Source organism: Cryptomeria japonica, chromosome 11, assembly GCF_030272615.1.
Source record: "Cryptomeria japonica chromosome 11, Sugi_1.0, whole genome shotgun sequence".
Lineage (NCBI taxonomy): Eukaryota > Viridiplantae > Streptophyta > Pinopsida > Cupressales > Cupressaceae > Cryptomeria > Cryptomeria japonica.
Window position 1 is genome coordinate 246728962 of NC_081415.1, and position 21908 is coordinate 246750869.

A 21908-nucleotide genomic window follows, 5' to 3' on the forward strand; every position below is an offset into this window, starting at 1 on the left:
CAAAAAATATATAACTCCAATATCATTGAAAATCGTAAGCATGCTGATTATACTTCTTATTACAAGATTTATTTGTCTCCAATAAATATTAGTTGAACACATCTTATGCCAACTGTATATTCCTCAACTCGAACATTTTTTAGCCTTTTTTATGTTCAAAAAGAGGCAAATAAACAAACAAAAGAATGAAATTTCATTCAAAACACTATTTAACACTAAAGAAGGGCTAAAAACAACACAAATTTATATGAACGAACAAACAACAGAAAACTACAAAATAATCTGACCCAAATATACTCAAAACCCAAGAAATTAAATATTGTGATTTCAAAACAAAATAAATTTCTACAACAAATGAGGCCAGGAATAAGACATGTATTCTACAGGGGAAAAAATGTCTCCCTTGAAGCCAAAACTTGATTAACTAAAAGCCAAAATACCAAAGAAGTAGAACTACAGAAGACGTACAATACATGAGTCTTAGGAAGCTTGCCCTCCTCACCTGCACATTGTTCAAATGCTAGAAGCACGTTAATGTATACTTCCCAAATACAATTTCAACGAAGGCAGCCGCGAGGAATGTCTTCCCTTGTATAATGAATTCTTTCGTTATGTATGTATTGAATATTAAATTTCAAATTAATAAACAAGTCAAGCCTTGTTTGTAAATATAACAGCTTCAACAAGCTCGACTATCTACAGTGATGCTGAACCCTGACCAAGTTGAGAAAACTTATACAGCAATGACTGGAAAGAATCTGGTTAGCCTGACCGTCCCTCCGGAGGGTTCCTGTTCCATGATAGATATGCAGGATCGCCCAGTGGCCTGCAACCAACATGAATCAACTTGAGACTTATGACTGTTCAATATTATGCAATAGAAATACAATAGATTTTGTGGTCTTATTTTGAATTGGTGCTCTGCATCAGGTTTAAACATTGATGTTGTTAAAATAATATTAATATCTATTCTATAATGGTCATCTTCTATTCTTAATGGTCATCTTAGTTGTCGACTTATTTAGCTATTTAGCTTTTTAGTCCGCTTATTTAACTTTTTGAGTGCATTAAATGAAACTATTGCTTCTTTATTAAAGACACACAGTTAGCTTTTTATTATTTAGCTTTTTAAGCTTTATTTAATATTTTAAACTTTTTAGCTTTTTACTTTTTAGTTTTCACTTAAATGACTTGTTCTTAATTTAGAACATCGTCTTGTAATCTCTATATATACGGTTGTATATCGTTGAATAGATTATCCAATTATTTGAGCAAACAATTTTTCATGGTATCAGAGTGGGTCAATGGGATTTTTTAAAGTTAGACAAATTTTTTAATAAAATTTGTAAGCCGCTACTAGATGTTATTTCCAGAAAAAAAATTTGAGAAGTTCTTTTAATGAAAAAAATCTGAATTGGAGAGATTTCACAGAGCAGGTTGATGGTTTTGACCTCTGAAAATTTTCGGGGGTTTTGGGCTTATGAAGATTTTTGTGCAGGTTTTGTGAAGGATTTTTTGTCTGTAAAAAAAGGGTTTTTAGCAATTTTTTTAAAAAAATCATGGGTCAGGCCGCACTGTTTCTTTTTCCTCTGCAGATTTTGGAACAAAAACGTGGCGCGTTTTTCTGTGTGGCTAACGTGACGCGTTTTTCTGTGGCTAAGTTTGTGGTTTGTAGGAGGGTTTCTGGGCCGCGACCTGCACGACACGATTTTTGCGTTCTTTTTCTGCTACCTGTGCGTGATTTTTTTGTCGGATTTTCCAATGTTTTTTGCGCTTTTTCGTGGTGGCTGTGACCGTTATTCTCTGCGCGATTTTTTTACCTTCCGACATTGATCATTTTGCGATCCTGCCCGCATGATTTTCGCTGCCACCTGCAAATTATTCCATACTATTTTTTGTTAGTTTTTCGGCAACATTGTTTTTGTGACAGACCTGTCTTTCGCGGTGTGATTTCATGCACTCTGCAGTTGCCATTTCGGCACGCAACCTTTCAGTTCGACATGATGTTTGGGGTATTTTTTTTGCCCTTTACATTGTTTTTCCGCGTTTCTACTCGATGGTGGCTTCTGTGATTCACGCCTCCATTTTTGTTCATGGGTTTTGCCGCGATGAAAGTTTTTCCAGCTTGAAGACTTTTCTACAAGCTTCTAGTTCGCACTGCGGCTATAAATTTTTTTCAAGGAAATTTATTTTAGGTTTTAAAATTGGTCCCTTACAACAAAAAAAAAATTGGGTTAAAAAATTATTCTGTGGTTTTTTATAATTTTTCACCTCAAAAAATTATTTATAGGTTTTAATATTTTTCTCCTTTAAAATAATTATTTGTTTACTAATTTTTTCCACAAAAATTACTTTTTTCCTGGGCAAGGCCTCTCGTCCTACAGGTCCCAGGGTTTTCACAATTTTTTCCTGTAAAATTGTTCATAGGGTTTTCACGATTTTTTCCTCAAAAATTGAATGTAGGGTTTATAATTTTCCCTTAACAATTATCATCTGCAATTCGTGAAGTTCACGTGAGGTTTTGGGTATCTGGATTTATGATTGGTGTTTCTATCTTTGGGTTTTTACCGTTTTTTCCAAAAAAAAGATGATTTGTAAAATCCAGTTTTCTTAGTTTTTCACGATTTTTCCTTCAAAGATTGTTTGCTGGTTTTTACGAGCAAAAATCATCTGTAATACGCGAAGTTCGCGTGGGATTTTGTGATTCGCGAAATTCTCAGGGTTTGATGATTTTTCTCTTCAAAAATCATGCTTTGTTGCAGTTAGTTTTGGGTCACACACTGCTAGGGCAAACATTTGCAACCGTGGTATCTTGCATTCTGTTTTGGAGTTGCTGGAGCAAATAGTGCTCAGTACTCTTCTGCAAAAAGGTTTGCTGATTTTTCCTCAAAATCATGGTTTCAGGCTTCAGTAATTCGTGTGTCGGATCTCTAATTCACATGTGAGGGCTACATTAGCTTGGATGGCTTTTGTTACTCTTGGTCATTTACATTTTGCAGATCCTGGGAGGGTCTCCATAGCAGCAAACTGTTCTTTGCATTTGTGATCAAAACACCTGCAATGTCTTTTGTAGGATATTAAGTACGATGACCATTAGGGAGGGTGTTAAAATTATATTAATATCTATTCTATAATGGTCATCTTCTATTCTTAGTGGTCATCTTAGTTGTCGACTTATTTAGCTATTTAGCTTTTTAGTCGACTTATTTCGCTTTTTTAATGCATTAAATGAAACTATTGTTTCTTTATTAAAGACACATAGTTAGCTTTTTATTATTTAGCATTTTAAACTTTTTAGCTTTTTAGTTTTCACTTAAACGACTTGTTCTTAATTTAAAACATCGTCTTGTAATCTCTATATATAGTTGAATAGATTATCCAATTATTTGAGCAAACAATTTTTAAAATGTTAGGTTAATTTTGATCCTCATGCAGTCTGATCTGAATGGGGCAATTGGCAAGCTTACTTATATAAGGCCATTTGCACATGGATGGTACATTTTACTAATCAATACAAGCACTACAGATCTTACGAGAATAAATTCAATTTTCTGGAATAAAAGCTACATCAAATGAATAAAACAAGTAAACTTTAAGATGGGTAGTGTGGATCATAGTGATTTGCTCAATTGGATATTCTTATGACATAAAAAAAGAATTTAAACTATTTAATTATATCAAGTAAATCTACTCTGTTTGCCACTAGAACATAATAGATTATCCCAGATGCATACTACTCACTCACAGGTGTGAGGTTGTACTAAAAAAGCTCTTGTATGGGATTGCACATTACCTTGGCTTTATAATATGCACCAGGAAGAAGACTATCGCCAAAAAGAAGCACAAACCTCCAACAGTTAGGTAAGCTATCCCAAGAAAGTTGTTCTTCCCCCCAAGGAAACTTGTGGTAGAAAGCACCAGCTTCTTCTTACCACTGAAACTGTAGGTATTGTAATTATTAGCCAGGTTGACTTTAATAGTGTCATTTGCATTGAGGTCAACCTCAATCTTTCCATACAGTTTTCTAAAGGTTGGAAGTGCTGCAGTTCGCATCCACACAATAAGATCCTCTTGCTCACTTAACTGCATTGTTCAGCAAACAAGAAGGAATAATCAGTATAAGAGCTAATTAAATGCTATCTTTTATAACCAACCAAGACCAAAATAAAAGAAAGACTAAAATAACCTATATGGATACTGCAAGGATCCACAACGACTGCAACTACAAAATAAATGTGCCCCGATGTTCATGAGTGCACTAAAACCCCTCAACCCCACAGTCGACTACCAAAATTTGTTAAAAATAACTAGGAAAGAATCACTTACAGATTTATTTGGATCCAAACTACCACCTCCAATCAAATTTCCTTGCTGAAAATTCTTAGGGAAAACATCCTTTCCAAATTTATGATTACGGTCACTTTTCCAAGAAATATGCTTCTTGTTCACATTGAGTGGTGTACCACTTATCGAGAAGTTATATGTATCATTGAACAGACTCCAAGCTATAAGACCACATGGAACAATTGGAAGACCATTTGAAGTCGTTGCTTCAGGTTTGCAAGAGTCTGTCTCATTTGAACTATCACCCTTCCTCAGCTGCTGATCATTTCTACTCTTAACATACCTGAAAATGTTTGCATGCATAAGTTATATTCTAATCTAGCACCTATGCATATGCTCCTAACAACAAGAACAGTTAAAATAAGTTCTCTATAAACCCATGTTCTTAAATCCAAACAGCTGATACTCACAGGTAAATTCATTTAATGAATATCTTTGATAAACATGTATCGACACCTACATCAAATCATCTGAAAAAACTACGAGCCTACAAATATAAAAATTAGACAAACTGTATGGGCAAAGCTTTAATTAGCTTGTGCTTATTTAATAAATGTGTCAATATTTTATATTCTATCCAGTGTACTCTTCCACATGGTGAATGAAAAGTTATAATTTTTTTTCAAATGACCACACAAAATGTGCATGTGGAGCACCAAATTTACCCTTTAGGAGACAGCATTGCCAAGCAACCAGTTAACTCAGCACATGGGATAGAGGTACATGGGCAGTGACAGGGAGGTCTTTTCAAACTACGGTATGGGAGCAAATGCTTAAGAGAACTGTATTGCATTCAAATATATTCATCATGATATATGTGGGTACATTCGCTCACTATCTATCTGTAGTAAACATTTTGTAAATACAGCAACAAATATGGAAACAGTCATGAAACAATGGAATCAAAGAAAATTATTTTAACATGCAATTGCTGTGGACATGGCTAGTTGTGTGCAATAACCAAACAATGTGGATTAGAAGAAATACATGTATTTATCAAAAAGTAAAATTTGTTAACATTCCCTTACCGGCGATGATTCTGATAGAAGTTATCCAGCTGGTAATATACATAGATTGGAGCCTTCATATGCTTTGGTACCTGTGCAATAACAAAATTCTATTAGAATATCCTTTTTACTATTATTCAAAATTATATGTTTGCTACTATAGAACCAATTTTGAAAAGCCCAACTTTGTGCTTTGCTTGATCATATGTAACAGACTACAAAATAGAAATTATAAACACATATAAAGTAAATCATAACAATCAGGCTAAACACCTTACCATTAATGTTCTGGTGCAACTCTTACTAAGACTATCATTTTTTATAAAGGAAACCCTACGATCCTTGCTATCTCTATAATCAGCAGGCACGCAATCAATCTCATAACGATCCACAATTTCAACAACCTAAAATCAGAGGAGAAGTCAGTATCCTTTGGCAATACAGAATAACAAAACAACCTACGCAGATTTTCAAGGGGCAGAGTGGCATCACTAACTTGCTTACATAACATAGTAATGAGAAACATGAAGAAGAGGACATACTCTATTTGACGCTACAAGAGAAATAACCCCAATAGGAATGAAGATAACACCAACTATCATGAATGCTGAGATAACCTGCAAAGAAAACAAGCAAAATTGAGAAAAGTCATTGGCAATATGTTGAAACAGCTTTGATATATGGTATGTACTGCCTTAGAAACATATAATGTTTAAGCAATGTCGACCTTGAAATAATTTCTTAGATGACCCACATTATTAAAAACTTTGTAATGTCAAAATTTGTGCCTCCTTGTCATAGATTTATATACTTACCCATCCTGGGGTCAAAAGAGGCTTACATGCAGGAAGCTCTTGTTGAGTGAACCTAGAATCTGGCAACATAAAAAGTATAAATCTTCATCAGAATGAAAGTTTCCATAAACAACCATATAAAAAGTCCAGCAAGATTGGACAGTTGAAGGTTCAATGCAAAGTAAAAGATCACCAAATGGCAAATATGGAATACCAAAAGGTGGTGAATCTGGCAGCAAACTACAAGAATAGTCACTTGCAGTCACACAAGGAGAAGAAATATAAATCAGGCATATTGCAGAAAAATTCACCTCAACACAAATAAATCTGTGCCATAGTGGCAAAAAAAATTCTCAGGAATTACTTAGCAAACCAAAAGATTAAAAATATATCAGGAAAATATCAGGTTAGGGTTAGGATGCACTAGACATGAGTCAATCATAATTAAATCATGCTATGTTGACAAAAAAAATGGGTTGACCAATTAAATGAAAAAGAAAGAGGTTTTTTGGGCAAAACATCAGCAGCAAGGTCAAGTCATGATTAATCGCAATATTTTGCAACTTATTGCAACTAATTTCTACCTGCATCTTGATTTGACAATAGGGAGAAGCTTCTTATCATATATGCTGTTAATAGCAACAGGTATGCACATAAGAAATGGCTCTATCTGTTGATTGTAACTAGGGTATAGGGGTTTGGATTGCCTTAAGGCAACATACGAACTCCTTTAGGACCGGGTCCTAACCTAACATGGCCCTATCCTAAATCCATGCTAAAACACACCAATTAAATATTAGCGCCAAATAACATTAGCGCCTCAAATATCAAGGAGGCCGACTTACAAGAAAGGGCTGACTTTAATAAAGTAAAGAGGCATATAAATAAAGATCATTTTGCAAGTCAACATCATAAAAGTTCAATTAAAATCAGAATGCAAATTAGCTCTGCTGTGCAAACCTAAGGAAGAGGGCGAATTATTCAGTTTGGTGTAATATTGTCCAAGGGGACATAGCATATCTTGAGGCAAGTCATTGAAGCGTACAAGGACAGATCTGATATGTGAAGATCAGATTCGAGCTAAGTATTGTACTGTTATTTAGAGGAGAATATATAATCTGACCTATGGGTCTTTCATGCTGGGTTTTTCCTCCTTGGAGGTTTTCCCAGGGTATGCTTGTTTGTCTTCTATCATATTTCTGATTTATGTTGTCTTACTAAGTTCTGCAAATCTGATTACAATCTAGGGCACAATTTAATGCATGTTGGTTCACTAAACTACTGCAAATCTAATACAAACCAGGGCATAATAAATAACATAAATCTGATTATCATACCTAGGGTTTAAATTAACATGGTATCAGAGCTCTAGGTGTTACTAACTTCTGATTTTAGCAGATCAATTGTTGCATATAGCTGTTGTTTGTGTTCAAATTAAAAATTTCAGGTTTAAAGGCTGAAGATAGGCTTGAGGGAGCCATTGACTTTGCTGCTTGGAAAGTTCGTATTCTGTTGATCCTTGAAGAAAATGACCTACTGAAATTTGTAGAAGAAGAAAGGCTCTCTCCTCTAGAAGATGCTGAAGAGCTGAAACTGTTCAAGAAAGATTCCCTCAAGGCTAGAGGGATCATAATTGAGTCTGTCAAGAATCATCTTGTCACTGTCATATCAAAGTTTACATCTGCCAAAGAAATGATCAAACACTTGGAAGGGATCTATGAAGTCAACAATCTCAGCAGGGCTCTTGCCCTAAGACAGCAACTTCTACACATAAAAATGAAAGAAGAAGACTCAATCATAGCCTACTTCATGAAGATCAATGAACTAAAGGACAAGCTAAGCACTCTTGATTGCCAAATCTCAGATAAAGACCTTGTTATGATTGCATTAAATGGTCTACGAGATGAATGGGAACCATTCATTCGTAGCATTGGTGGAAGAGCTGATCGTCCCAACTTTGAGCGTCTTCAATCTGATTGCATCGAAGAGGAATCTCGAATTGAGGTAAGAGGAAAACTCAAAAACTTTCTCAAAGATAATCATGTTCTCTTATCTAAATCTAGGAAAGGTGGTCATTGGAAGAAAGAAAAGAGAAGCAAAGATTTTAGATCCTCCTATGATCCAAGGAAAAAGTCAAGAGATTCCTCTCACATTCGTTGCTTCAGATGTGATAAGTATGGTCACTAGGCCAGAGATTGTCAAAATGACTCAAAAGAAAGGAAAGCTAACTTAAATGAGGTTGCTGAACAAAGTGAAGACTACCTTCTTATCTCTGCTCTTTCCAGTAATGTTCCTACGGATAGCAATTCGTGGATACTTGACAGTGGTGCCTCCAGACACATCTCAAGATTTCGTGAGCATCTCTCAGATCTGATTGAAAAAGACACCAATCTTCATGTTGTAATCGGTGATGATGCTCGATACTCGGTAAAAGGTTCTGGTACTACCTCTCTAAAACTAGATTCTGGTATTTCCTTACAACTCTGTGATATTCTATTTGTACCTGGTATTAAAAGAAATCTTATTTCTATTTCGGCTTTAGAAGATAAGGGTTTGCAAATAGCATTTTCTGAAGGGAAAGTACTCGCTTGGTCTAAGAAATCTAACTTCAAATCTGCTCGTATTATTGGACATAGATGCGATAGTTCATATAAGCTTGCAGCCAATCCAATTCAAGCTCTCATTCATGAGACCCCTGAATCATGCGAGCTATGGCATAGAAGATTGGATCATCTTCACTTTCAAGCTCTTCCCACTCTCGGTAAAATGGTCAAAGGTATGCCTAATCTCAGTTTATCTCATGATGATGCTTGTAAAGGTTGTGCAATGGGTAAGAATGTAAAGAATCCCTTTCATAAAAGTGATAGTAGGGCTAAAGAAAGGTTAGAGCTTATTCATTCAGATTTATGTGGTCCCATGTCAGTAGCATCTCCTAGCAGGTTCTTATATTATGTTATCTTCATAGATGATTTCTCTAGGAAAACATGGATCTATTTTCTTAAATCTAAAGAGTCTAAAGAAGTCCCAAACAAATTTAAAGAATTCAAAGCCTTCGTTGAAAATACTAAAGGAAATCGAATTAAATGTTTGAGGTCTGACAATGGAGGTGAATACACCTCAGGTAGCTTCTATGATTTTTGTGTTAAAGCAGGAATTAAGAGGGAGTTCTGTGTTCCCTACAACCCTCAGCAAAATGGAGTTGCTGAAAGAAAGAACAAGACCATTGTTGAAGCTGCAAGAGCCATGATTCATGATCAAGACTTGCAACCTTTTCTATGGGCAGAAGCATCCAAAACCGCAATTTATATTCAGAATAGATGTCCTCATCAAATCCTAAAGAATGTAACACCTGAAGAAGCATTTTCAGGAATCAAACCTGACATCAGTCACCTAAGGATATTTGGAAGCCCTGTGTATGTTCATGTGCCTAAAGAAAAACGAACCAAGCTGGATCCATCTGGAAAGAAAGGCATCCTAGTAGGATACAGCGAATCTTCCAAAGCTTTCAGGATCTACATTTCAAGTCAAAGGTATGTTGAGGTAAGTAGAGATGTAACCTTTGAAGAAGATATTGCTTTCAAAAGATCTAAAGGTTCATTAATCAACAATGATGATATGATGATGGAAAAACAAGATTCAATTGTTGATGCTAACCCTAAGTTACAGGAGGAGTCTAATGATCTCCCAGATCAGGAAGTTCAGAATGACTCATCAGAACCCATGCAATCTATCGATATACCTCAGGATATTGTGGTCTGCAAGAAGAGACCACTCTAGGTTAGAAATACAATTCAAGATACTGAAGGGTTTGCTGCTCCCAGAGGAACCTTCAGAACAGCAAGAGTGTCCAAAATCACGCCAACTACATTTCTGTGATGTGCAATATAATTGAGTCTGAACCCCACAATATCGGTGAAGCTATGTCCCATCATGCTTGGAAATTAGCCATGGATGAAGAGTATGGGTCTATCATCAAGAATGATGTCTGGGACATTGTACCCAAACCCAAAGGTAAGTCTGTCGTTTCCTCTAAATGGTTGTTTAAAATTAAACATAATGCTGATGGTAGTATTGAAAAATATAAAGCTAGGTTTGTAGCTCGTGGTTTTTCTCAAAAGGAAGGGATAGATTATGAAGAAACCTTTGCCCCTGTTGCTAGATATACCTCTATTAGGTCTATAATAGCTATTGCTGCAGCCAAAGGTTGGGAGCTGCATCAAATGGACTTTAAGACAACCTTCCTCAATGGAGTCATTGAGGAGGAAGTCTATATTGAGCAACCAAAAGGTTATGTAATCCATAAAAGAGATTCCCATGTTTGCAGGTTGAAGAAAGCCTTATATGGGCTCAAACAGGCTCCTCGCGCTTGGTATGAAAGAATTGAGAAGTACTTACTAAGTTTAGGATTTTCCAAAAATGATGTTGATGCTAACATTTACTTGAAAATTTATAATAATGAGATACTTATTTTAGTTTTGTATGTAGATGATTTATTTCTCACGGGTGAAAATAAATTAATCATAAGATGTAAAAAGGAATTAGCCTCAGAATTTGAAATGAAAGATTTAGGTCTAATGCACTACTTCCTAGGGTTAGAAGTATGGCAAAGAGCTAATGAAATCTTTCTAAGTCAGAGAAAATACACTATTGATATTTTGAAAAGATTTAGAATGATAGATTGTAAACCTATTCATACTCCTATGGAATCTAACTTAAAGAAGTTAAGTGTTTCTGCAGCTAACTCAGATTTTGCAGATCCTTCTAAGTACAGACAGTTGATTGGCTCCCTGATGTACCTAGTCAATACTAGGCCAGATATCTGTTATGCTGTGAATGCTCTCAGTTAGTTCATGAGCTCACCGAAACATGTTCACCTGGTTGCTGCCAAGCACATTCTAAGATATCTACGTGGCACGATTGGTTATGGGCTGAAGTATACACTTAATACCCCAATCCTCCTAAAAGGCTACTCAGATTCAGATTGGCCAGGAAGTGTCAAGGACAGGAAAAGCACTTCAGGCATCTGCTTCAACTTGGGCTCTGCAGTAATCTCTTGGGCATGCAAGAAGCAATCTTCGATAGCATTAAGCACTGCAGAAGCTGAGTACATTGCCGCATTTGTTGCATCCAAAGAAGCAGTGTGGCTCCGTAAGCTTCTTGTTGGATTATTTGGTCAAGTCAATGATCCTACCACCATTCATTGTGATAATCAAAGCTGTATAAAGATGTTAGTAAATCCTGTATTTCATGATCGGTCCAAACATGTGGAAACACACTATCATTACATTCGGGATATGGTGCAGAGAGGCGCCATTCACCTAAAGTACATTAGCATAGATGAACAAATTGCTGACATCCTCACCAAACCCTTATCCAGAGTGAAGTTCGAATACTTCAGAGATAGACTCGGTGTCATGGAAAACGGAACCCTGATTGAGAGGGAGCTTCAATCTCAGTGACTATTGGTAGCACTTTGAATCATTCTTTGCTTGTGTGCAAGAATGAATTTCATCCAATCTATGCTTGTGTGCTAGATCGATAGTTGTAATAATGTAAAGACCCACTGATGTATTACACTTTCTATGCTTGTGTGCTAGAACCATCCTATGCTTGTGTGCTAGATGGAACGTAAAAGGTTCAGATTATGTATTCTCCTCCTCCCTAGTTAAGAGGGAGTGTTGATTGTAACTAGGGTATAGGGGTTCGGATTGCCTTAAGGCAACATCCGAACTCCTTTAGGACCGGGTCCTAACCTAACGTGGCCCTATCCTAAATCCTTGCTAAAACACACCAATTAAATATTAGCGCCAAATAACATTAGCGCCTCAAATATCAAGGAGGCCGACTTACAAGAAAGGGCCGACTTTAATAAAGTAAAGAGGCATATAAATAAAGATCATTTTGCAAGTCAACATCATAAAAGTTCATTAAAATCAGAATGCAAATTAGCTCTGCTGTGCGAACCTAAGGAAGAGGGCGAATTATTCAGTTTGGTGTAATATTGTCCAAGGGGACATAGCATATCTTGAGGCAAGTCATTGAAGCATACAAGGACAGATCTGATATGTGAAGATCAGATTCGAGCTAAGTATTGTACTGTTATTTAGAGGAGAATATATAATCTGACCTGTGGGTCTTTCATGCTGGGTTTTTCCTCCTTGGAGGTTTTCCCAGGATATGCTTGTTTGTCTTCTATCATATTTCTGATTTATGTTGTCTTACTAAGTTCTGCAAATCTGATTACAATCTAGGGCACAATTTAATGCATGTTGGTTCACTAAACTACTACAAATCTAATACAAACCAGGGCATAATAAATAACATAAATCTGATTATCATACCTAGGGTTTAAATTAACACTATCACTTTTAAGCATTGTCAAATATTAGTAATGAAAGTGATTGCATGCCTAAATGAAAGAAATGTCATAATGCCCCACTTTTGGCTGTCAGTTTGGCCAGTGAAACCAAGAGACACATCTTTGGGATGTGGGACATGTCTCTAGTACAGGAAATTGGTACAATCATGCTTCCTGATACCAGGAGACTTTGTTCCACATCTCTCAAGCAGTCTGCAGATTTGAGCAAAATCACTTACTAAAAAATGAATAAAAATAAATGGCCATTATGCATTATATACTAATTTACATATTTAATAAAAATAAAAATCTGGTGTCCACATGTGGATCCATATCCCTGTCTTGATCACCTTGCACCTGAAAGGTCTCACAAGACCGAGTGAGATATGATAAGAAGTCAAAAAAACCATCTGGCAACAAGATGCACTGAATACATCACATGCTTTAGGATTTGTTGAAAAAAGAAGATGACAAACTTGAAAAGAGATTTACAGTTCAAGAAAAGACATTGTGTGCAAAGCTCCACAAATAAAGGGTATAAAAAAAATAAAAAATAAATATTGCCTTGGTAAACAAGCAGCCCCTTCTTGGATGAAAATATGAACATGTAGCAGCTCTAGAAGTAACTCAGGTGCGGTTGGAGCAACCGGGATTTGTCAGGACTTGGCAGGAATTCCTAAATTCTGCTTTTGTTGGGGATTGAGCATAGTCTCAAACAACATGGTTAAAGCACTTACAAATTGTGAAGGGATCCTGATAACTCTAGAATGCAAGTTCAATAAGGTTTTAGTCTCAGCTCTTGCCTCACAGGCCGGCATCCACAATTAGAAATTTGAATTGATCCTAAGCCATATTCGCCACCAAGTCCGCGAATTCCAAAGTCTCCAATCACCTGTCAAGAAGCAAATAGCGAAGCAGATGCTCTTGCTTTAAACAACATTTGTTTATCAACACTTCCAAAGAATACACAACCAATGGTATTGACCTTCCACACCAAAAAATAAGAGCAAGCCTAAAAGCAATTGCCAATAACAAAGGCGATCATCAATAAAGACCTGTCTTTTATTCCAAAAGGCCACCTTCTTTTAAGTCTGTGTCCCTACATAAGCATAGAAAATACAAGCTATTAAATGTGGTATGTAAAATCTCACAAGGGTTACCAACATTCTACATGTCCACCTACCCTCAGCAAGCAAGCTCTCCTCTCTATTGTGGCGACAGGCATTTATTCCACTTTAAAACACAATTTAATGATGAGCAACATTATTGCATGGGATGGGATGTGATAGCAATTACCCTGCTAGAATGAGGTGTCACTTCCCCATTAATCACACTTTAGCAAGGAAACAAGAGATAATTCATCACTTTCCTACCTCTTTATTCCATCCTTCAGCTCTGCTCTATTTCATTGCCTCTCTTGGCTCTACAGTTTCCTTGCTTCAAGGCAATAGTTGTAAAATGCCAGCAACTTTGACAGCTTGCTACACAGATTAGCAAGCAGCAAACGGTTGCAAGATCCAATCTACCATCAGGCATGCATGGTTGCAGCTTCTTCTATCTGCTTCAGGCAACCCTCTTCACTCCACACCAGTCTCTTAGGTTTGTGGCTCTCATCATATATTTAGCATTGTTTTTTAGGATTGACCCATGGTGGGGTGTGTCTTCCTCTTTTCACTGTGTCTCTCATGCCAGTTTCATTCTCAAATTAACATGGCTAGAGGCAAATCATACTCCATTCCCTGCAGAATTCTTTGAGCACAAATTCTAGAAACTACAGTAGCCTCATAGAGGCCCTGGTCCTAAACAATTGAAATCCCCTGGAGAATCTTATATCAACCCCTCTCACCAGCCTTAGGAATGGATAGCCAAGCAACATGATGCCATCTCTGCCTATGGAAGCAACATCAACCAAAATGTGGTAAAAACCTTGGGCTGGCCAAGGAATCCAACAGTCATGTGACCTTGAACTTGAAGACACCCTCGGATTCTAGTACCATTCCTATCTAACCTCCATGACACCCATTTCATGCACTCTTTAGTCAACAATACAGTTGGTATCACCAAATTCAACTAGGTTTGGCTTAATATGATAGATCATCAAGGAAGAAATTAAACCTTTGGGTAAGGACTTGACTATTTTCAAAGAACATATTACTACTGCAACATCTAATAGGAAAGCTCCCTCCTCAGATACGACCTCAAAATCTTCTCCAGACAAATCCCTCAAAGCCCCCACAAAATCCACATAACTGCATACACCATAAAAAGTGTTTGCAGATATCAATTTGGTTGTAGTGCAGAAGCAAACCCAGTGCAGGTAGCTAGTTTTGCTGCTGTTCAGTCCTTGCTTCCCACTCTCACATCCCCATGCCCCCAAGGAAAGCCAGGACGTGGAAGATTTCAAACAAGATGCCTCTAGTTAATGAGATAATCTTTAGATGTTTGAAAGACGCAGTGGTACAGGCCCACGTGAGTAAAGAGCACTCTACAACTTTCACCTCAGGATGATTACAAAGCTTTTCACGGACAAAGTCCAAGACAAAGAGCCATGGATGCATGCAAACATAGGAAAGATGCCAGTTACCAACATCAAGAACTAAGAAGGCAACAAATGTCATTTTGCACGTCCAGGGAATATGGATGAGGCTTAGGTTTACAGTTCTATGTTTGAGTTCATTACTCTTTTTAATCAGGAAGGGGTATTTTTCCTTAGGGACCATTATATTTATCAATATAAAACTTGAATTTTACTTTAATATGGTTTCTCAGTTCAAACATTCTGCTGAAACTTGTCTTTATTCCACTGATACAATTTTATTATTTTTTTTGGTCTGCAAATCTCTATCAAACATGTGACTGTCCTTTACAGGCCGCTTGGGTTTTCCAAAGAATCCACAGGTTCATATACAATGAAAACTAAACTGTTAGATTACCAAAACCACTGAATTAGTTCTTATGTACTTCCTATTTAGTTTTTTAATGTAGTGTAGCAGCTTTTCACCTTGTCAAAAAAAGACATTATGTGGCAAGCTACTATTGGATAGGCGAGATGCCTAAGATTACCTTAGTAACCACAGCTGCAACATTTAGAAAGAGCAAAGCAGACATATTCTATAGACACGGAAAAAGATCGTGTGGTAGCAGTATGACATCCATGGTAGTAAAGATAGAAAAGCAGTTAGGCAGTCAAATGAGGACAAGATGTTAAAGGTGCATAGGATCTTGACAGGAGAGGAATTCAATAAATAAATCAATGAGTATGCATAATGAACCCCTCAACCAATTGGGCGAGGAGATCAAGTGGTCCAGCATGTTCCTATGTGCCACATGCATAGATTATATGTCTTGTATATAAGCGCATGAAATAAGACATTATAGATGGTAAGCTTACCTCACATCTATGTAGAACCTATTATTAATTAAGGCGCAAAACCTTTGTCTACCAACCCTCTACAGATCTCTACATGTGGCACATACATAAATGGTGACATCCGACCTATCAATAATCACTTATTGATGAGGTTGCATGTTCAATATACATCATACTTATAATACTCAGACTATATAGTAGTTAGACTCAGATTCAACTCAGACTAGGCCAGCTGATTTTCTACTTGAGCTTGGAACCAGTACTGGGATTCAGAAAATTGAAAAATCATGGAATTGGCACCCACACTCGGCTAATTTTCTAAGTATTTAAAGGTTTTACTATGCACCCTTCAATAAATCAACTTTAAAGACATAAGAAACTTGTAAATTGGAAGCTATTTTGATCAAATACATAAGTATAGTGTATCACAAAGTTGTCCATCATCTAACACCTATATTCTGTACCTAAAAAACAGAAAAGGTGAAAAATTTTGGCCAAGGATAATTTCAAGGATAACACATTTTTTTAAGATTAGAAGTCCTGGTAAATATTTATCCAGTGTTAATGTGTTGTGTCAAAAGATGAAAACAAAACAATTTTCCAATTTCCTATAGATTTTTGGGAATATTTAATAAGAATTAGGTGGATTTTGAATAAAATAAACATGTTTCCGTAGAAATTAAGGTAAATCTTCAATCTTATGAGGAAAAGTATTTTTCCAACGCCCTCTATCCTTATTTGAGCAGTGCGCCCCTCCAAAACTAAATATAGAAAGGGGAAGCGCCCTAGGCACCCGATCTTCCCTTGTCTTGCCCTTGCTTGGCTTTCGGATCAACAGGTAGAGGGACCAAGGGGGTACTCGATGGGAAATGGAATGGTTGTACCATCATCATTATCGGTACTAATCTCACTCGAAGGCCCGGCCAGATCCCGTCATTGCCTTCATGTTGTGCTAAAGCATCGAAGGCTTGCAAAATGAAGTTGAACGTTCAAAACCCCACAAGATGAAGAGTTGAAATTGGGTGATATACCGGATCAAGAACAAAATGCCTAAAGAGGTTTAACTAACATGTCCAGCGAACCCCAATCAAGGTTGGATGGAAAAAAGAGAAATCCCTGAGTCATCCTGTCATCTAAACTGGAAACCAATTCAAACAAAGGCATTTTATTGATAAAATTTGTCAGTACGCCAACATGAAATATCAAAAATAAAAAGAATATGATATAGCTATCAAGTGATAACAAAGTTATCAGCGACGACACAATATCTGTTTGAAACTGGGAAAAATACCCATCAAACTTGCGATTTGTGAGTCCATAATTGAATCAACAGAAAAGACATCTCTCTGCAGCTAGGCTAAAGATTTGTCCAATTTTCCCAAAATAAAGGCTCCTAAAACTGACAGGAAGGCCACCAAGACAAAAACGCAAAAGGGTTTCTCATACCGAGGAGGGAAAAGGGTACAAATTAGGACAAGCAATAAGAGCCTAAAGATGAAACCTAATATGTCTTCATTGACGGGTCTGATTAAATTTCTTTTCAATATATAAAAAAAAATTGCAGTGAGAAAACAAAACTTATAAGAGCCTACAGATGAAAGTTGAAACCTAGTATTTCTTCATTGACGGGTCTGGTTAAATTTCTTTTGAATATGTAAAATAATTGCAGAGAGAGAATAAAACTTACATTTAGGCCTCTTGGAATGTCGCCTAGGCGCAGCGGCTCCATCGCCTCCTGCAGATGCAGCAGATGTGGTCGCCCCATTCGAATTCATCGAATCTATACCAATTCTTCCCCAGATTTGTACAGACCTTCGCGAAATTGTTTGAGATAGGTTTTCTCTATTTTGCAAATTGTTTTAGATGGGTTCACAACTTTTATTTTCGGTACTTTCAACACAGTCGCTGATATAAAAACAGATTTGTGAATTCTCCGAATATCGAGCAAACTAAATGTGATGAATTTCAGTTGAAACGAAATAAAATTAAAAGAGTGTTTCGCATCCGCCTTGTTTGACTGGAATTGGCAATCCAGCGATCAGGTCGTTATTCTCCACGCGGAAACTGGTGCAGCCGGTAATGCCACTGGACTCGCCGGTTATAACCTTTTTCTTTGTGATTGACGACCTTTAAAAAAAACACAAAAAAATATTCAGCATTTTATAATTCTCGTATATCCAAGAATAAATGCTAGCTTTGTTTGTTTTGCATCGGTGGAAAGAAATTTTTTTAATTTGCTTTACGTTCTTTTTTTTGTTTTGACTTAAAACACTCAAAGGTTTCTAGAACTTTAGTTGTGGGGAAAATTAGATCTCTTGTTTTTTTTTTCTACATTTTGGAATTGTTTTTATTATATTGTTTTAAATATAATAACAAGTGTATAAATGATTGTTAGTGTATAAATGATATGATCATGTTATTATTGATTTTCGACATTTTATTTCTTGATTTCTAGATATGTTTAATATTGTTCTAGATTATATTCATGTGTGAAATTGATCTATATAACTTTTGTAGTCATGGATCTAAAACTTGAACATTTAAAATGTAAATTTAATTGTGTAACTCTTTTTGACTAGTTGTTGTAAGTTGACCTTGTAGACATGTAAAAATTGTCATCTTAAATCAATCTCATTTTTTTCCATTAATCAAGTGGATCCATTATTTAATAATCTTATTTTCCATTATAGTCATCCATAATATTATTTTATTTTCTCCATTATTCCATTATTCCTCACTATATCACAATATTCATATTATATCATATATTAAATAAATCTATTTAATAATATTATTATTCATTAAATCCATTTTTCATCCATTTCCTAAATCTCTTTCATATCTATTGCATCCCTTATTTATCATTTTTCATATTCATCTATTACACTCACCTATGCATGTGGGACAAACATCTTCACATTAATCTTTTATCCCACATTCATCCTAATATTGGATTCACCCTTGAGGACACCTATAAATACCATGCTCCTCCTCATTTCTAAGCCTAGCAAATCAATCCATCTCTTGCATTCTTTTGCATTCTAGTTAGTTTACTTTTACATTCATCTCTCATATCTTTCAATCATCTTCCACTTATCCTCAAAATTCATCCATCATAGCTTCGTGTGTGTGCTTTCTAAGAGCACCCATAATGTGAACACAAGATCTTTAGTGGTAGGAGAACAATGGAGGCAAATTCTTGTTGATGCATGTGTGTGTGTGTTTTGTTTATTTTGGCTTTGCATGTGTGTTTTCTCTTGTAGGTACTTCATTGTCTGATGTTGAAACAATTGGATCTTCTCTCATAAGATCTCAGGCTTGATTTTTCATCTACAGACCTTGTCTATAGTATGTTGATTTGTGTGCTTAGTTGTTGTATTTAAACATATTCATTAACTCATGTAAAAATCATGCTAGATATCATCTAGGAGTTATGCAAAGTTTTGCCATAGAGCATTTATTAAGAGAGTAGCATTGCAAATTATCTGAGCATTACATTAGCATACATCATCCTGGATATGTTGCATGCATGTTTGTTGTATTCAAATATTTTGCTCAAAACCATAAAAATTAATCCATAAGCAATTGAGCTAGGGAGAACTTAACATGCATGATCCATTAAATTTGTCAAAAGTTTTTATAAACATTACACATCCTTATGCATGTTTAGACATAAGAAATCAAGGCAAGCAACTTCCAACATTTCACATTCTATCGAATTAAATCCACAAGTTACAATTTAGGTTTGCACATAGGTTTGGATCTACCCGCACAAAGATCAACTGTCAATTGGATAGGTGAAGCAAGAAGAAAAATGGTCAATTTGTAAAACCCAAGGCCTTTATTTACGCAAGCACCACATTTCTAGCACCTCCGTGAATCTATTTTTGGAAATTTATCATGGTATATTTCTCCCTTCAAAATCTTGTTAAATATTGTATTTGAATTTATTTTAATTTTACATTTACCCTAGACTTCATTTTTGGTATCAAACTCAAATTCTAAACCTTAGACATTTGTTGTTGTTTAATTAATTGTCTTAAGTAAATAAGTAGAAGTAACATTTATTTTCATTACATTTTTTTGGTCAACCTAAATTCTACACCCTTTAGGGTTTATCCTCTTTTTATTAGGAATTTTAAATCTATTTTTTTGATTAAATTTATTTTATATCAAATATAATTAGGATTTTGATCCACCTTATTTATATAAAATTAATTTATCTAGATTAGGGTACATGGGCCTTTATTTGCAATGATCTCTCTTTGATTCTCATGAAAGGAAATTTTCTACAAAAATATGTTATTTTTCCATTAACTAAGGAGATAAAATTATGTCAAATAAATATTTAGAATCCATAATGCAAAAGAATAACAAACATACCACAACGTAAGAAAAATGTGTCAAATAAATTGTATCTCCAACTATCCTAGGTTGGTGGACTTTCATTTTTTAGAGTTCCTCATCACATTATGTTTGTTGACCTAATTTCAACCCTTCATTGGTCCCTGATGAACTTTCAAACTTCTCCATTCAAACAACCCTTTATTCCTACCTTGTCCTTCCCCTTCTCTTCATATGTTGTCAAACTTAATCGTACGTGCATGTACTCTCTCTCTCTCTCTCAAATGTCGCCCATCTCCCTTGCTTTCTTAAAGTTTTGGATTCATCCCTCTTCTTGCCTATACTTCAATCCCTAACAAGTGGTACTTGATTCATTAGGCATCTCTAATCCTTGTACTCTTACATTATTTCAATTTTGCACTATCATCCTACCTACCCCCTACATGATCAAGACAAGCATTCATGGCTAATTTGATGACATGACTACCATAGAAAATAGTTATCGACCAAAAAATAATAGTCAACTCTCAATGGCATGAATTCATATGTGATTTCAAGCAAAGGATAAAAAAGGGAAGTTTGAATCAAAAGTGAGAAAAATAAGTCCTTTTGGTTGAACACCACAACCAGTCACCTACTCCTTGGGCATCATTAATATGATAGTTGCATCCTTAGCTACTTGTGGTCTTGTTGTAGATATTAGAAATTATTTTGGTAGGATCTCATATAAAACATGGCTCTTTCCCTTAGCTATATGAATGTACAAAAGGACATGTCTTGTCATATTTCCAGCATGGTGATTATGAATGATTATTCTACACAAAACCCCAATTAATACAAGTCAAAGACATATATTTAGAGGTACCATAATTAAGGATGAAAACCCTTTGATTTTGGAAGCTGGAGAAAATCTATTTGTTTGAGAGATCAGTAAAGAGATCCATGGTTATAGATCTAATCTACAACACGTCTATAAGACTAGTAAAACTGTGTGATCTTTTGTAGTATCATTTTTAATAATATTTGTTGAGGCTACAACATTGTACTCACTAGTGTTGTAGTTGCTTTATGCAATCATTATCATGTATTCAAGGTTTATTTATAGGTTGATGATTCTATATAAGTTTCCTCTTTATTTTAATAAGTCTAGGTTATTAATATCATTATAAAATCATGAGAGAATCAAACTTTCATTAGATCCTTTAGATCCTACAAATATATGAAAGACAAAGTTAATCTAGTTTTAGCTTAAGGGGTGATTTTGGGTTTATTAAATTGAATTAAAAATAAGTAAACCTTAAATTTATTTCCTCAAAATAATTGTCAGGGATTACAATGGTTAATGTATAAATTATGGAAGAGAAATTAGGTCTTTTGTTAAAAAAATATTTAAAGTATCAAATTATAATTTAAATAATATTTGCATAAGGGGTTCAACTAATATTTGTTCTAAATACTAATTTGTTTACATAATATTTTAACCATGTTATTACACACTCAAAAATATGTATTGTACACCTTATATAATAATGTTTATAATTGTAATATTTTATTTATTATGTGAGTTGCACAAGGAATTGTAATGTAGTAGAGATTCCTTGAGAATATTCTTGGGGGCACTTGACAAGTTGTATCATAATATTGGGATATATTGTATTGTATTTATTTAATATTGAGGAAAGTAAATTAGT

At 35.4% G+C, this 21908-nt stretch overlaps 1 protein-coding gene across 1 annotated transcript; it reads right to left on the reverse strand.

The window, feature by feature from the left end:
* Nucleotides 1-294: 294 nt before the first annotated feature.
* Nucleotides 295-17970, reverse strand: LOC131040119 (ALA-interacting subunit 1). The gene is made up of 8 exons (XM_057972979.1): nucleotides 17561-17970; nucleotides 6167-6225; nucleotides 5894-5968; nucleotides 5630-5755; nucleotides 5373-5443; nucleotides 4327-4627; nucleotides 3794-4083; nucleotides 295-826 (listed from the first exon to the last, which is right to left on the reverse strand). Exons 1-8 carry the CDS (start codon nucleotides 17646-17648, stop codon nucleotides 763-765), a joined length of 1074 nt encoding a protein of 357 aa, XP_057828962.1. The 5' UTR covers nucleotides 17649-17970; the 3' UTR covers nucleotides 295-762.
* Between the last annotated feature and the right edge of the window lie 3938 nt (nucleotides 17971-21908).

What these genes read in the sequence shown, in the direction of transcription:
- LOC131040119 (XM_057972979.1), bottom strand. Translation starts at nt 17,648, where the DNA reads ATGAATTCGAATGGGGCGACCACATCTGCTGCATCTGCAGGAGGCGAT. An exon ending in ACATTCCAAGAGGCCTAAAT is followed by an intron (nt 6,226 to 17,560) that starts GTAAGTTTTATT and finishes TTATGTTGCCAG; the next exon opens with ATTCTAGGTTCACTCAACAA. An exon ending in GTGCATATTATAAAGCCAAG is followed by an intron (nt 827 to 3,793) that starts GTAATGTGCAAT and finishes TGTTGGTTGCAG; the next exon opens with GCCACTGGGCGATCCTGCAT.